General features: G+C 51.8%; 1 protein-coding gene across 1 annotated transcript; it reads right to left on the bottom strand.

Moving 5' to 3' along the window:
• Window positions 1-2,061: 2,061 nt before the first annotated feature.
• LOC128919225 (feather keratin Cos2-3-like) lies at window positions 2,062-10,527 on the bottom strand. Its single transcript, XM_054224414.1, has 2 exons — window positions 10,447-10,527; window positions 2,062-2,388 (listed from the first exon to the last, which is right to left on the bottom strand). Exons 1-2 carry the CDS (start codon window positions 10,513-10,515, stop codon window positions 2,062-2,064), a joined length of 396 nt encoding a protein of 131 aa, XP_054080389.1. The 5' UTR covers window positions 10,516-10,527.
• Window positions 10,528-15,441: the final 4,914 nt, after the last annotated feature.

Here is a 15,441-nt window from a genome sequence, read left to right as displayed (position 1 = left end):
GAAGCAGGGAGACACCTTTGAAACCACCTGCACCTACCAAACCTCCAGCTTTGATGCCTTGCTCTGGTACAAACAGAGAAAAGGACAAGCCCCACAGCATATCTCCTATCAGGCAGCAGCTGGCTACAAGCCCAGTGGCTGTCTCACCACCATGCTGAACACCACTGAGAAATACAGCCTCCTACAGCTGGAGAAAGTCGAGCTCTCTGACAGTGCCTTGTACCTCTGAGCTTTGCATGACACCCCGGTGCAGGGAGCTTCCTTGGCTGTGCAAGAGCCCAGGGGAGGGAGGGGATGGGTCTGAGCTTGGGGGAAGGGGCCCTCAGGTGTCCCTTGGCAGCGATGCTTCCCCTGTTCACCCAGGGATTTGCAAGACAAGACCCTCTTCCAGGATAGGACAGTGCCAGTGGCCTGAGAGGAAATCGAAGGGGGGTGAAAGACTCTCAGGTTCCCTTGTTTTCACCGGGGGTTATGTGGTTATTCTGCCCAATGGCTCTGGTGAGCTGGTGGGCAATGCAGGAGGTTGTGGGGGTTTGTGCAATAGTTCCCCGCTGCTGCTCTTTGCTTTCTGGATCTCCCTGCTGCACACTGCTTCCTCAGGGTTTCCTGTGGGCCTGTTTCTTTGAGCCTCTGCTCTGAGATGTGTCCCTTAGAGGCTGGAGTTCAAAGAAAGATGGAAAACCTGCCCTCTGGCAATGCTCCTTCCTGGAATTACGATTGCAATAATTTTCAAAAAAACTCAGAACCACCTTGTGGACCCTCCAGTTGCTGCATGGCCGTGTGCTGAGATCTGGAGGACCTCCTCCCCAGTGCACTCTGCCCATCCTTGGAGCCCTTCTCATGCAGTACCTCATAGGTTTCCTGCAGCCCTGCCCCATTTCTTCTGCAGTGTGACCAGGCTGTACAGCTCTATGCAAGATCTCGGTAGGGGAGTAGACCAGCAAGCAGAGGTGAGTAACAGGCTCTGTGAGGAGAAGAGCTGGCCTTAGGGAAAGCTATTTCATGATTCCAACATCAACCTGTGAGTCCCCTTAGCCTTGCACGTCTGTGTAACTGCTGGGCTGTGCAGGAAATTCTTTCGGGGTAGAGGGTGTATAGGTGGCCTGCCCTTACTACCCTTGGCCTTGCGTTCAGGCCGTGTGCCCTCATTCAGGGGACGAGTGTGAGGACAAGGATGAGAAGGCCGGATGTTGCTCTGAAGGCTTTTCCTCACACCATCTTTGCTCCTGTATCCTTGGGGGCCATCTTCTGACTGAGCTTCTTTTCCCACCACAGGGCTATCCAGAGCAGGAGGAATTCCCTTCTGCACAGGCTTGTGAGCTGCTGACCTCTCAGAGCCTCCAGCAGCACTGGGGAGCACTCTCTAAGGGAAAGCAATGGTCAGTCTCCTTGTTGCAGGACGTGTTCTGATGCCAAGAGATTCCATGTGAGCAGAGATGCTGGAATACAGGGCCTGATACCCACTGGCTGTGGAGGAGATGAGTATATCTTCCTCAGCTCCAAGGGACAGTGATTGGAAGGGACCCATTACCCCATGTCCCACCCTCCCCTTCCTCTTCTGCTTGTGCCCGCACCTTGTCCCCCACCACCCAAGACAATGCCTTTCTTCCTTGGCATACAAGGCAATGTTGACCATGAAAAGGATTACATGAAAGCAGATGTAAGTATGAGAAAACTTTAATGACTCTGAGGTGGAAAGAAGTACACTTGTAGAGGAGGTGGCCAGAGCAGGGAGAGGACCAGCAGATGACAGAAGTCTGCTGCCATTGCCCACAGTTGAGACCCCACAGGCCTGTCCCACAGAGGGAGAGGGGCCAGCAGATGCCCCACGGTGGCTTTGCAGGTCTTATGGCCTAGAAGAACAAAAAATACCAGAAGAAATGGGAGAGAGAATAAGGCAGGGAAGTTAGACTTTGGCCAGAGTTTCAGCGAAACCCATCAGCTCTCCTTTGGAAGGGCAGCAATGGCTGCTCAGCCTCCCTAAAATCAATGGCCAGGAGCTTTGTCTTCAATCCAGCATCAGGTTCCTAGGGGTCCTTGTCAGGGCTGTCACCAGCGCATTTAGCAGGGGGGGCACCTTCTGCCATAGTAGCGGCTGGAAATGCCAGAGAGGTCACAGCACCCAGAGGTGATGGGCACTCCATCACAGCTGAGGATGTTGCCAACAGCAGCGGAGGTGGAGGATCCCACAACGGTGTTCTGTGGGAAGGAGCTGAGGATGGGGCCAGGCAGGGTCACCACCACGGGGGAGGGCTGGATGACAACGCTGGAGTTCTGGCACTGCCTGACACAGGGCTCATTGCAGCTGTTGGCCAGTGGGGTGGGGCCACAGGGCCGGCAGGGCTGGCACCGGTCATAGCAGGACATGTCTCTGGGCTGCACGTGCAGCTGGGAGAGAGGGCAGAGAGGCAGTAGAGCACATACATATTTGAGGAACAGTCTGCCAGGAGTCTGTCACTCCACCACAAGCGTGTCAAAGGCACCTGCTGAGCCAGGAGCTAGAAACTGTGCAGTGAGGCAAAAGGGTTACCAGACACAGTACTGTGAGGATCACCCAGGCCCAACCAGGCTGCTGCCAATCTTTGCAGTGAAGGGCAACCTCAGCCAAGTGCCAAGTCCTCTTTCAAGATAATGCAAAGTGTCTCCAGGCCCAAGGAGGCTGCTGCCTATCTCTTAAGAGAACAGCTCCCTCAACCGAGTCCCAGACACTCTCTGACTCAGACCTTCACCCTTCTTCCCCTTCTGATGGAGAGCAGCACCACAGCCCCACTACAGGAGGGAGGAGTACACACCTGCATGAGCAGAAAACAATGCAGGGAAAGGGCTTCAGACTCACCTGGTTCCCAAGGAGAAGGAGGAGAGAGAAGTGGATGGGAGAGCGAGGAGTTGGGCTGGTTTTATGATGGCCCTGACCTGCCCTGGGCCCAGAGGTAGCTTCTACCGAAGTGGCATTGTCTAAGCTGCTCATGATGAACAGAAAACATCCCAGCTAATGACATGGGCTGGGTAGCTGTTTTCTCAATGCCGCCTTCTCATTTCCTGGCTTATGCTGTCCACCTTCCCTCATGGAGTCTTCTCCTGAGTGCTGGGATAGGAATGTGTCAGTGCCTGCTGCAGCCTCAGCTCAAGTGCCGAATGGGTGCAGTGCAGGCAAGTGATGTTGGCCTGGGGCGCACTGATGGGGTGGTCTGTGGCTGCATTGACAGGAATGAGCCAAACTACTCCCAACTCTGCAATCCTTGGTCGGTCTCCCAAGGACGTACCTTGTCTTTCCCTCTCATCTCACTCCAGTGGTCACCTGTAGGGTGCAGGTGGGCTGCACTGCTGGGTTTCATAGACTCTTCAAATCTTTTAAGCAGGAAACTAAGCAGCCCTCCCCAAGCTATGGGTATTAAAGAGCTGTAAAATTATTTCCCCCATTATTTCAATGCTGATGAAAATCAAAGTTATGCGGGTCCTCTACCACCACCAGGATGTTATTCTGCCCTAGTGAGGCCACATCTGGAGGAGGAACTTCTTTACTTTGAGGGTGGCAGAGCACTGGAACAGGCTGCCCAGAGAGGTGGTGGAGTCTCCATCTCTGGAGACCTTCAAAACCCATCTGGATGCGTTCCTGTGCAACCTGCTCTAGGTGAATCTGCTCTGATAGGGGGGTTGGACTAGATGATTTCCAGAGGTCCTTTCCAACCCTCATCATTCTGTGATTCTGTGATGACCTCCCTCGACCTGCTGACCACACCCTTCTTAATGTACCCAGGAGACCACTGGCCCTCTTGGCCACAAGGACACATTGCTGCCTCACAGTCAACTTACTGTCCACCAGGACTCCCAGGTCTCTCTCTACAGAACCACTTTCCAGCAGATCAGACCCTATCCTGTTATTCCTCCCTTGTTGTAGAACCCTACACTTGCCCTTGTTGAACTTTATTAGGTTCCTCTCCACCCAAGTCTCCAGCCGGTCTATGTCTTGCTGTATGGCACCACAGCCTTCTGCTGCAGAGCATCGGAGAAGGCCCACTCATTGAGCAGGGGGACTACAGTTCCTCTAGCCTTCCTTTTGTCACCTGTGTCCTTAGAGAAGGCCTTCTTGTTGCCTTTGACATCTGTTGCCAGAGTCAGTTCCACTTGGCCTTTGCCTTTCCTAACCTCATCCCTGCATGCTTGGACAGTGTCCCTGGAGTCCTCCCCAGTTTCCTCTGCTCACTTCCTTCTTGTGTTTTAGTTTGGCCAGGAGCTCCTTGTTCATCCATGCAGGCCTCCTGGCATGCTTTCCTGACTTTCTGCTCATTGGGATGGCCCGCTCTTGAGTTTGGAGGAAGTGGTCCAGATGTCTTAAGCCTCTGTTGCCTCCAGGGCTATACCCCACAGGAATTTTCTAAGCAGATCTTTAAAGGCACCAAAGCCTGCTGTCCTAAAGGCCCAGGTTATGAGCTTGCTATTTACCCTCCTCAGTCCCCTTGGGATCATGAACTCCACCATTTCACGGTCACTGCAACCCAGGCTGCCTTTGATCTTCACATCCACAACAAGCTCTTCCTCCTTGATACCTATGAGGTCCAGCAGAACACCTGTCCTCGTGGGATCCTCTATCACTTGGGGGATGAAGTTGTCATCCATGTACTTGAGGAAACGTGCTTATGTCCTGCAGTGCTGTTGTTCCAGCAGATATTGGGGTGGTTGAATTTTCCCATGAAGGCCAGTGAATATGAGACTGCTCCTGCCTGCCTGTAGAGGGTCTCCTCTGCTGGTTCTTTCTGATCAGGTGTCCTATAGGGGACACCCACTGCAGTATGTTCTTTATCTGTCTTCTCTTTAATGCTTACCCACAAGCTCTTGGTTGGCACATCACCCATCCTCAGGCAGGGCTCCACGCACTCCAGCTGCTCTCTCACAGAAAGAGAAAGTCCCCCTCCTCATCTTTTCAGTCTGTCTTCTGAAAGAGCCTGTATCCCTCCACTGAAACATGCCAGTCATGGGAGCCATCCCACCCTGTCTCCATGATCCCAACATGATCGTAGCCCTGCAACTGCTCACTGATCTCTAACTCCTCACATTTATTCTCTTTAAAGGCAATGAACTGTTTTGCAGTTGTAAACCCGTAGGTGGGGCAGAAGCCTTCCGCTTGGTGCCAGAAGTCACCAGCATCCATCCTCCAATTGTCCTCTGCAAATCTGCTTTTAGGAGTCTACAAGCAGTATTCAGTTTTTAAGAACCATCTTTTAAAAGCACAGGAACAGGCAATTCCATTGTGTTTCATGTCAAGCAAGCAGGGCAGAAGACCTCATGGAACTCAAGAGGAAAAAGAAATTGTAAAAACTCTGGAAGGAAGGTCAGGCTTCGCAGGAAGGTTATAAAGCTGTGGTTCACATATGCAGGGAAAAGGCAGGAAAGGCCAAGGCTCAATGAGAGTTGAGAGTTGGCCCGTCTTGTGTCAGTCAACAAGAAAGGATTTTTAAGTACTTAGATAGCAAGAGGAGGTCTAAAGGAAACACTGAACAAATACGTGTTGAAGATGGTCACTTGACTGAAGTCCTGTTGAACTAATTAGATATCCTTCTATGATGAGGTCACCCACCTAGTGGATGAAGGGAAGGCGGTGGATGGAGTTTTTCTGAATTTTACTAAGGCTTTTAATAGTGTCCCTATCCTTCTGGAAAAGTTGGGAAGTCAAGTGAGAAGTTCTGGAGAGTCAGCTGTGGGATGAGCAGGAATATGGTGTGCTGGGTGAAAAACTGGCTGAAAGGCAGGGCTTGAAGGGTTGTAGTGAATGGGGCTACATCTGCCTGATGACCAGTCAGCACTGGTGCTCCTCAGGGCTCAATTCTGGGGATGGTTCTGTTCAATATTTTGATCAGTGATCTGGATGTAGGAGTTGAGTGTGCCATGAGCAATTTTGCTGATGATACCAAACTGGGAGGTGTTGATGCGTCTCTGGAGGGACAAAAGGCCTTGCAGAGGGATCTAGGTAAATCGGAGCATTGGGCAATCATTAATGGCATGAAATTTAACAAGTCCAAATGACAGATTCTGCATCTGGGATGGAGTAACACCAGACACAGGTATAAATTTGGAGAGGAGTGGCTGGAGCTGCCCTGCAGAAAGGGATCTGGGGGTGCTGGTTGTCAGCAGACTCAACAGGAGTCAGCAGTGTGCCCTGGCAGCCAGAGGGCAAACCACAGCCTGGGGTGCATTAACACAGTCCAACCAGCCGGTCAAGAGAGGGGATTATCCCACTGCATCAAGCACTGGGGCGGCCTCCCCTTGAGTACCGTGTGTAGTTCTGGGCCCCACAAGTTAAGAAGGAAGTGAAGGTGCTTGAATGCATCCAGAGGAGGACAACAAAGCCTGTGAAAAGGCTGGAAGGAATGTCCCATGAGGAGTGGCTAAGGACTTTGGTCTTGTCTAGTTTGGAGAAAAGGAGTCTGAGAGGTGACCTCATGGCTCTCTACAGCTTCCTGAGGAGGGGAAGTGGAGAGGGAAGTGCTGATGTCTTCTCCCTGGGATCCAGTGTCACGACACAGAGCAATGGTTCAAAGCTGCGTCAGGAGAGGTTCAAAGTTGTCATTAAGAAACAGTTCTTCACCAAGAGAGTGGTCATACACGGGGACAGGCTTCCTAGAGAGGGGGTTGATGCCTGTCAGTAGTTAAGAGGCACTTTTGGACAATGCCCTTAATAACATGCTTTAACTTTTTTAACTTGCAACTGCTTGACGACTGACGAATGCCCACTGCTTGCTGTTTGTTATGCCTGAGAATATTCTGTGGTCTTACAGTTGCTGGCAACTGCTGCTTAAGGAAGTGCTCTGGAAAGATCCTTTTACCAAATTTGTGGAGGACATAAGGTTTGCTCTTCTGCTCATTTACAGAGCTTTAGGTAAAGCAGGGATGGACTATTTGGGGGAAAAAGAAGCACCTAGTCCATGCAAATTAGCACGAGCAACTATGGGGGCTGTAATGACCTGGGAAAGACATGAGGGCTGATACAGTCCTCTCTTTGGATGCTGAAATGAGGGACATTCTCCAGACACCAGCTTTGCTGGCCTATGAGAAAGCTTAGGTGTATACAAACGCTCTTCAAAAGTACTTCTCCCACAAGAAGGAGAGCAATCAGAAAAGGGGGACAATAACTCCTGCTTTTCCAGAGGAAAACCAGACAGAGGTGGATAAGCCCCTGGAGACTCCTGAGGACTCCAGCCCTGTTGTTCAGGAAGTGCCTGATAATATGCATCCACGGTATTGGAAGAATGCGCAAGTGCTCCTAGGTGAACTAGGGCAGCACAAGCCTGTTTCTTCTTGGGAAAACCAGGGAAGTGTTGTGTACAAAAGAGATGTCATTAAGGGGTCCCACCTGCATGATTTAGTCCAAGGTATCCTTCAGACTTGTGTCCCATCTGAGAAGACCTGAAGACTAGGATGTGTTTAGGAAAGCCATGGATGCGGTGAATGTCCCCTCTGGCATCATGGATCATACAACAACCGCGGTCTCTGGGAAAACTAAAAGTGACTGAAGATGTCCAAGAAGCATCCCAGACATCTTGTAATATGAGGATGATACCTAAAACTCAGTGGCACATGCTCTAAAGTTTACTGTTGAAATAAAAATATTCATGACGCAGTGGTATCCGCAGGCCATGACGGGGAGATGCTGCAGTTGCTTCCTCTGGAAAGCACTTTCTGTAGCATTGTGATTTTCAAACGCCATGATGCTTTCAGGAAAGAGAGCACTCTTTGAGTGGGGGGTAACCACATGAGTCAAAAAACTCTGTGTGGTTCTGATGTGCCAAGAAAATTGCTAGCCAGTGCACTCCGGTCTGGTTATGAGGGTGTGTAGTCACCACCACGCTCACTGGTCCTGCGGGATCATGGGCCCTAGGGAGCCAGTTCCTCGGCTAAGCACCCAGAAATGTTTTCCTGTTGTAGGGCTCTGCTAAGAAAAAACAAGAGAGTTGCTCCATCTCAGACTGGGATCTCATCCCTGTGTTACCACTGGACTCAGCACTGACTCCTACAGAAGAGGGAGAGGTGGGGAGAGGTGTCCCCAGTCCTAACCCCGTGCAGGAATCACTCTGTCCTCTGCCCTGGTCCTGTGCTGCTGTCGGTGTGTGGCATTTGTATGAGGTCAAACTCCCACAGCACATGGGCACAGAGCCTGCAGTTGTGGGATGCCCTTGGCCTGTGTGTGGGGAGCAGCAGTGCTGCATGGAGCACAAGGTTCACTTCAGCCCCAGGGTTCTGGGAATGCTGAAGGAGGTTGGTGCCTGGGGAAAGGCACCCCAGCGTGTAGCCTGTGTTTGGGCTGGTGCGTGCCCTATGCCGTTCAGAGACAGCTCATGGATCCTGCTGAGGGTTGAATGAAATCCCACTGTCACTGCCATGTCTCCACGGAGCTGGAATATCTCCTCTCACACAGCACCTTTCTGGACTAGACTGGGGTTGTGGCACTTGTGGGGCTGCAGAGTTCCTGTGCCTCAGGAAAGCTCTGCTTGAGGAAGACAAGGCAGCACAGAGCAGTGCTGCATCTTTGGGCACCAGTCACTGTCCTAGGCCTGCCTTCAGCCAAGGGGTGCTGGGTTCACAGGGACAGGGGACTCCAGTGAGTGGCCTACTGTAGCTGATACAAATAGGAACTTGTGAACACCTCAGCCCTACATATCTGGGCAACAGATGAAACATGCCAGATGCTGGAGAGTGATAGAATTGCATGGGGAATCTGTCCCTGCTGCTCGTGCATGGCATACTGACCATGTCCCCTAGATAAGGTGAAGGAGGGAAGAGGCAGGTGGAGTAGGCAATGTGGGCCATCCCCAAGGCTATTCACCCATTCCCAGTTCCTGCCATCCTTTGGGAACATGGTCTTCTGAGCCTCCTTGCCCAGCACAGCTCCACCCAAAGCAAGAGGAGCACTCTTCCCCAAGAGCTTGTGGGACTGCAGACTTCCCAGGCCTCCCACATGCCCACAGTTCCTCTCTGGAGGACAAGAGTTGTCATGATTCCCTTTCACACGACAGGGTCCATGGCCAAGGGGCTATTTCTGAGCAGAGCTGCAGCAAGGCAAGGACTGATGGCCGTTGGCTGTGGAGTAACCAGGGATGTCTTCTTCAGCTTCAAGAGGCAGTGCCTGAAAGAGGACTCGCTGCAGTGTGTCCCACCCTCCAATGCCTCTAGGAGTGATGAAAGGTTCCCCTGTGCCCCCACCTAATTCCTCCTGGAAAGCAATGGCTTTCTCCTTCCACAGTCAGTGTGCAGATAAAAAGACCATATAAAGGGCACAGGCAGGGTTGCAGCAGTTGTTTAATGAGTCTAAAGAATGCGAATGAGTCTAAAGAATGTGATCATTCCAAGTGGAGGCCCCCAGCGTGGGGAGCAGAAGGAGCAGACAAGAATGTGTTCCCTATTTCCTGTGGCAGAGTTCCCACAGGGCATCTGTTGACCTGCCCATCAAAGGGAGACAGGCTAGAAGGTTCCTCCAGGCTGGTTTCTGAGGTCTACACAACAAGGCTTTAAGGGAAGCACAAGACATCAAAGAAAAGATAGAAAAAGGGTGAGAGGAAGACTGGAAAGGTAAATATTGTCTGTGTTTTCAGAGACACCAGGTTGGCGTCTTCACATCTGTACTTGCAGGGAGAGTCAGAGATGGTCAGCTGCTCTTAAAAAAAATGGCATGAAGTCTGATCCTCTGTTCAGCACCATGTTCTGAGTTCCAAGGGGTCCTTACGGGGAGCCGTTGTCAGCATGTTTAGCAGGGGGGGCATCTGCTGCCACAGTAGCGGCTGGAAATGCAGGAAAGGTCACAGCAGCTAGAGTTGATGGGCACTCCATCACAGCTGAGGATGCTGCCAACAGCAGCAGAGGTGGAAGATCCCACAACGGTGTTCTGTGGGAAGGAGCTGAGGATGGGGCCAGGCAGGGTCACCACCACAGCAGGAGGCTCAATGACGACGGTGGAGTTCTGGCACTGCCTGACACAGGGCTCATTGCAGCTGTTGGCCAGTGGGGTGGGGCCACAGGGCCGGCAGGGTTGGCAGGGCTGGCACTGGTCGTAGCAGGACATGTCTTCGGTTCAGAGGTGCACCTGTGAGACAACCGAGTGAGGAAGCAAAACAACGGGATGCATGAGGAACAGCCTGTCACAGCACCATGAGAGAGAGAAAGAACATGCAGGGCTGGGAGACAGAGGCTGTGCCAAGAATGTGAGGACTTCTTGGCCTCGTTCTGACAGGGCCCAAAAAAAGCCACCAGCTCCTACACAGCTACTGCCTGGCCCCTGATTCCAGAAGGCACCTCAGCAGAATCCCAGCCTCCCTCCATGTCTAACCTCCCTGCTTCCCCCTCCCATGACAAGCAGCCCCATGAGCTGGCAGAGAACAAAGCTGGTATCAGCTGAGAGGTCAGCCGAAGTGAGACTCCCTTTTAGAGACAGTGGAAAAGAAAGTTCTTCAGACTCACCTGACTCCCAAGGAGAAGGAGGCAAGAGAAGTGGATGAGAGAGTGAGGCGCTGGGCTGGCTTTTATCATGCACCTTAACTGCCCCAGGCTGCCAGAGGCATCCCTTGCAGAGGTGATTCTTTGCTGACAAGCTCATCTTGAATGCAAAACATCCCGAGCAATGCTATGAGCTATGTTTTGGCTTCCTGGATTGCTGTCTTTCCATTTCCTGCTTTATGCCAGGCACATTCCCCAGTGGAGGCATCTTTTGCATGACAGGATGAGAGGCCCAAGCATTTCCGGTGCAATACACGTTGGCGTGGGCAGACGACTCATCTCACATTCTGGAAGAGTCCAGGAAGGGTCACTCAAGACACACTAAACAGATGCTTTGACAACACACACACACACACATACTCACACACTAATCTAGACCTCCAGGCATCTAGAGTGAAATGAGGAGACTCAAGACACCCAATGAAAGGCTGCCTACGCTGTCCAGGGCACAGGACATGGACCTGACAGAGTCATCTTCTGCAAATCCTGTTTGAAAGAGTTCATTGTAGCTGAGGGAAGACTGATGTGCACTCAGGGAGAGCCAGAGATGCAGCTGAGGAGAGTGACATACCCAGCTTGATTCCATTCACCCACACAAAAGCCCTTTCCCTGCTACCCATCTGCGCCTGAGTACCAGGGACATGGATATGGGGTTTAGCCATGGGATAGAGGTGTTTGTAGGCTCTGGTGGAAGATCCTGTGGGTTCACTTCTGACCGTATGATGAAGCAAGCCATGTGCAGGTGACCAGGTAGGCAGGCCCTGCTGTGAGCTTATGCTAGCTGAGGAGTTCAGAGGCCACCATTGGTCATTTTTAGGATCGGTGTCTCCAGAAACATGATTCATTCCATTTCCTGTGGACATCTGCTTAGGATGGGACAAGTCCCCTGTGTGAGCTGATGTCTCTCACTGACTGTGGGAAGAGTCTGTTGGAGTGGGTCCAAAGAAAGGCTCCAAAATGATCCGAGGGTTGGAACACCTCTCCTGTGAAGAAAGGCTGAGAGAGGTGGGGTTGTTTAGCCTGGAGAGGAGGAGGCTCTGGGCAGACCTTCTTGTGGTTTTGCAATTTTTGAAGGTGGCTTATAAGAAAGAAGGAGAAAGATGTTTTACCAGAGCCTGTAGTGAAAGGCCAAGGGTCAATAGCTTAAAACTGAAAGAGGGTAGATTTAGATTGGACATAAGGAAGAAATTATTCTATGATGAGGGTGGTGAGAAACTATAAAAGATTGACCGGAGACGTTATGAAAGCCCCATCATTGGAGGTGTTCAAGGTGAGGTTTGGTGAAGGCTCTGAGCAATGTGATCTAGTGAGAGATGCCACTGGCCATGACAAGGGATATTGAACTAGATGGTCTTTCAAGGTGCCTTCCCATGGGTGCAAATGCATACATGAGCAGAGCAAGAGGAACATGTACGTGAGCATGAACCTGCATACACACCGCTGAGAACTAGGGCACCCAATGCCAGCTCACAGCCTCTTGGGATGACTTTAGGCAAATCCTTCAGACCCCACAGTCAAGGCAATGAATCAGGCACCATCAGCTTTAGTGAGTTCAAGAGCTTGACGCTGGTTCAGTCAATTGTTTTCTCACTAGAAAAGAGAGAGAAAGCACAGTGGAGTCGAAGCTGCCATGACCTTTCCAGATATTGAGCTTCTCCATGTCCCAACTCTGTGCGTCAGGCATAACAAAAAATCTAGAGAACATCCATATTGCTGCAGCTACAAAGAATCTCCACATTACATTGGAAAAAAACTCCTCCAGCCTTAGATGATCCCGGGTGTCCTAAGTGATCTCTTTAAGGGCGATGTTGGGGTGTGGGACTTGCCCCAGCACTGTAAAGGGTACAGTGCCTCAGTGGTGAGCCTGGGACAAGCCCGACTCCCCACAGGCTGCAAAAACCGAGGCTGGAGCACCAGAAGTGACATGGACTGATCCCACTAATAAAGTCACTCAGCATCTTCAAAGCATTCCTTAAAATGCTATTTACTAGCGCTAAGACTAGAAAGAGAGGACCGTGTGGATAACCTTAAATCCCGCCAGAGACTGGGAACTCCAAGCTGGGAACTCCAACAACACCTGCTGTTCTGTCCAGTGACCATTTGGAGGTCACTTCCCATGATGGTGAAGACACACGGGCCCTAGCAACAGACCACAGCAGTGAAATGGGAAGCATAGGTTGAGGCAGCTCTGGGCCTGCCTTCTGCACAGCAGTCACAGGATGGTTCTCGCTCTGCACCTGTAGGAAGTGAGTATGAAGATGAAGCAGTGGAGGGTCTCATCACCAATACTGAAGGTAATCACGGCCATGTGATTAATCATGGCCAATCACGGCCAGCACAAGCCATGTCCAGGGCAGCTTGTGAATCAGCTAAGAAGTGGAGGATGTGCTTGGGCCTGCAGGAAGCCAAATGGGAGGTGAGTATTACATGCAGAGAAGGAGACAGGGAACTGGCCAGCCATGTGCCTGCCGCCAGCCAGATGCACACAGCCTTATGCACGATGGCCTCATAGAGCAGTGGGTTGCAGAGAGTCAAGCAGTGGCCGTAGGACATGAGATCGTAGAGGAAGCATTGAGCGCTTCTCAGGAGCCAGAAGTACAGGTGGGCCATGCAGCTGTGGAAGGAGATGTGTATGTCCCCTGGCCTGAGAAGTCATCCAGCACCTTTGGAAGGAAGGCACCAGAGAAGAGAGACTGCAACTTTTGGTCTTCAGTCATTCTGAGCTACACTTCATCCACCATAATTCCCTCTCAGTGGAGGACATGGGTGGGAGGATTACCATCCTTGCACTTGTACAGTTTTGCCAAGAAAACCTAGATTTTCATGGTGGGAAATAAGATATGAGACTGTAGTGGCGGCCAAGAGGTAGTTCCACGGATCATAAGGGATGAGACGTACAGGCTAAAAAGTGTCCTGCTCCCAAGAAAGGCAGCCAATTCCTGAGTGCACATTCTTTAGGGGGACCAATGAAGCAGTCAAGAGCTCTGCACCTGCCTTCAGCATTCATGGGAAGTGCTCCCAGTACCCTCATCCTTGCTGATCTTCCCGTTCTCCTGCACGGTCTCTATCACAGCAATTTGATCTCCTTCAGAAATCAACTGTCCCCGCTTCTGTGCTGACCACTCTCAGCTCCCACATGCTTAGCTCCAGTTTCGAGCCTTGATACATTCAGCGGCATAGATAACTACCCTGCTGATGCCTCCAGGCCATGGCCCCTAAATTACGTGGTGGAGGGGAGAGGTCATGCCAAAGGCTGTTCCCTGCATGACCACTCCTGCTATTCTGCCAGCAAATCATCTTCCAGAGCCCCACACCCTTCACCCCACCACCCCAGAGCAGCTCCGTCCATAGCAAGAGGAATGCCCTTCCTCAAGAGCTCATGGGGCCGCTGAGTCCTCAGGGCCTCCTGCCTTCTGGGCATTTGTGGGCAGAGATACCAGCAGGGCAAGGCCTGATGCTCACTGGCAGCAGAGCAGCCACAGATGTCTTCCTCAGCTCCAAGGGATGGTTCCCAAAAGAGGAGCCAATGTAGGGTGTTTGAACCGCTCATTTGTCTGTGACTGGAGCAGGGTTTCCTTGTGCTCTCAACCCCTTCCACCCCTTGTGCTTTGTCAGGACGGGATGTGTCCACAGAGGGAAGGACCACATGGAGGCCAAGCTTGAATGCAAGAGAAATTTAATGAGTCAAAAGCAGGAAAGAAAGTCATTCCAAGTGGGGGGTGCCAGTTCATGGAGCCCCAGGGGCATCTGTGAATCTGCGGTCCTCGGCTGTGGAGAAGTTCCTGCATCATGTCTCTCTACCCGCCCCACAGAGGATGAGGAAGACAGATGGTTCCCACCAGATTGGTCTTGGGGGAACCTTGCTGCTAAGGGGATGTGAAGCAAACAAGGAAAAGGGAGAAAAAGGCAAAGTCATTCAGCTATGCTGAAAGCAGCATTGAAAACATCAATCCTTTGCCCAGCACCATGTTGTGATTCCTCAGGGTGTCTCCTTGGGGTTTCCCCACAGTCTTTAGCAGGGGAGGCATCTTCTGCCATAGTAGCAGCTGGAAATGCCAGAGAGGTCACAGCACCCAGAGGTGATGGGCACTCCATCACAGCTGAGGATGCTGCCAACAGCAGCGGAGGTGGAGGATCCCACAACGGTGTTCTGTGGGAAGGAGCTGAGGATGGGGCCAGGCAGGGTCACCACCACAGCAGGAGGCTCAATGACGACGGTGGAGTTCTGGCACTGCCTGATGCAGGGCTCATTGCAGCTGTTGGCCAGTGGGGTGGGGCCGCAGGGCCGGCAGGGCTGGCACTGATCATAGCAGGACATGTCTCAAGGGTGGAGGTGCACCTGGGAGAGAAGCAGGGAGGAAAGAGAGCACAAGGGTGGGTGAGGAGCAGCCTGGTTACCCCGTCAGAAAGGAGCCAAGGCCACTTCTGAGTGGGGAGCTGGTAGCTCGGCCAGGAGCCACATGGTATATATTGCACTACAAAGAGCAGCCTGGCCCAGGGAAGGCCTTTCATTGGGTATAAATCAAAAGATCCTTCTGCCACATCCCAGCCTCTTGCTAAGCAGACCTTCTCCACTCTTCCCTCTATCATGACAAGAAGTTACAAAGCCCAGGACAGGACATAGCCAATATCAGCTGAGATGTCCATCAAGGATAGGTCTCATTCTGGAAGAGGTAAAGAGGCTCCAGACTCACCTGGTTCCCAAGGAGAAGGAGGCCAGAGAAGTGGAGGAGAGAGCAGGGACTTGGGCTGGCTTTTATACCTGCCCTTCATTGCCGCAGCACCAGAGGCACCCTTTGCAGAGGTAACAATTTTTGCACACAGTCATCTTGAATGAAAACCGTCACAGCTAATAATATGGGCTGTGCTTTGGTTTCCTGCACTGTTGCCTTTTCATTTCCAGAGCTGTGCCGTGCCCATTCCCAAATGAAAGCTTCTTGTTAGTGCTGGAAGGAAAGA

The sequence above is a fragment of the Rissa tridactyla genome, chromosome 19 (assembly GCF_028500815.1).
Source record: "Rissa tridactyla isolate bRisTri1 chromosome 19, bRisTri1.patW.cur.20221130, whole genome shotgun sequence".
NCBI classification, from domain to species: Eukaryota; Metazoa; Chordata; class Aves; order Charadriiformes; family Laridae; genus Rissa; species Rissa tridactyla.
This window is presented reverse-complemented; position numbering and strand designations above follow the sequence as displayed.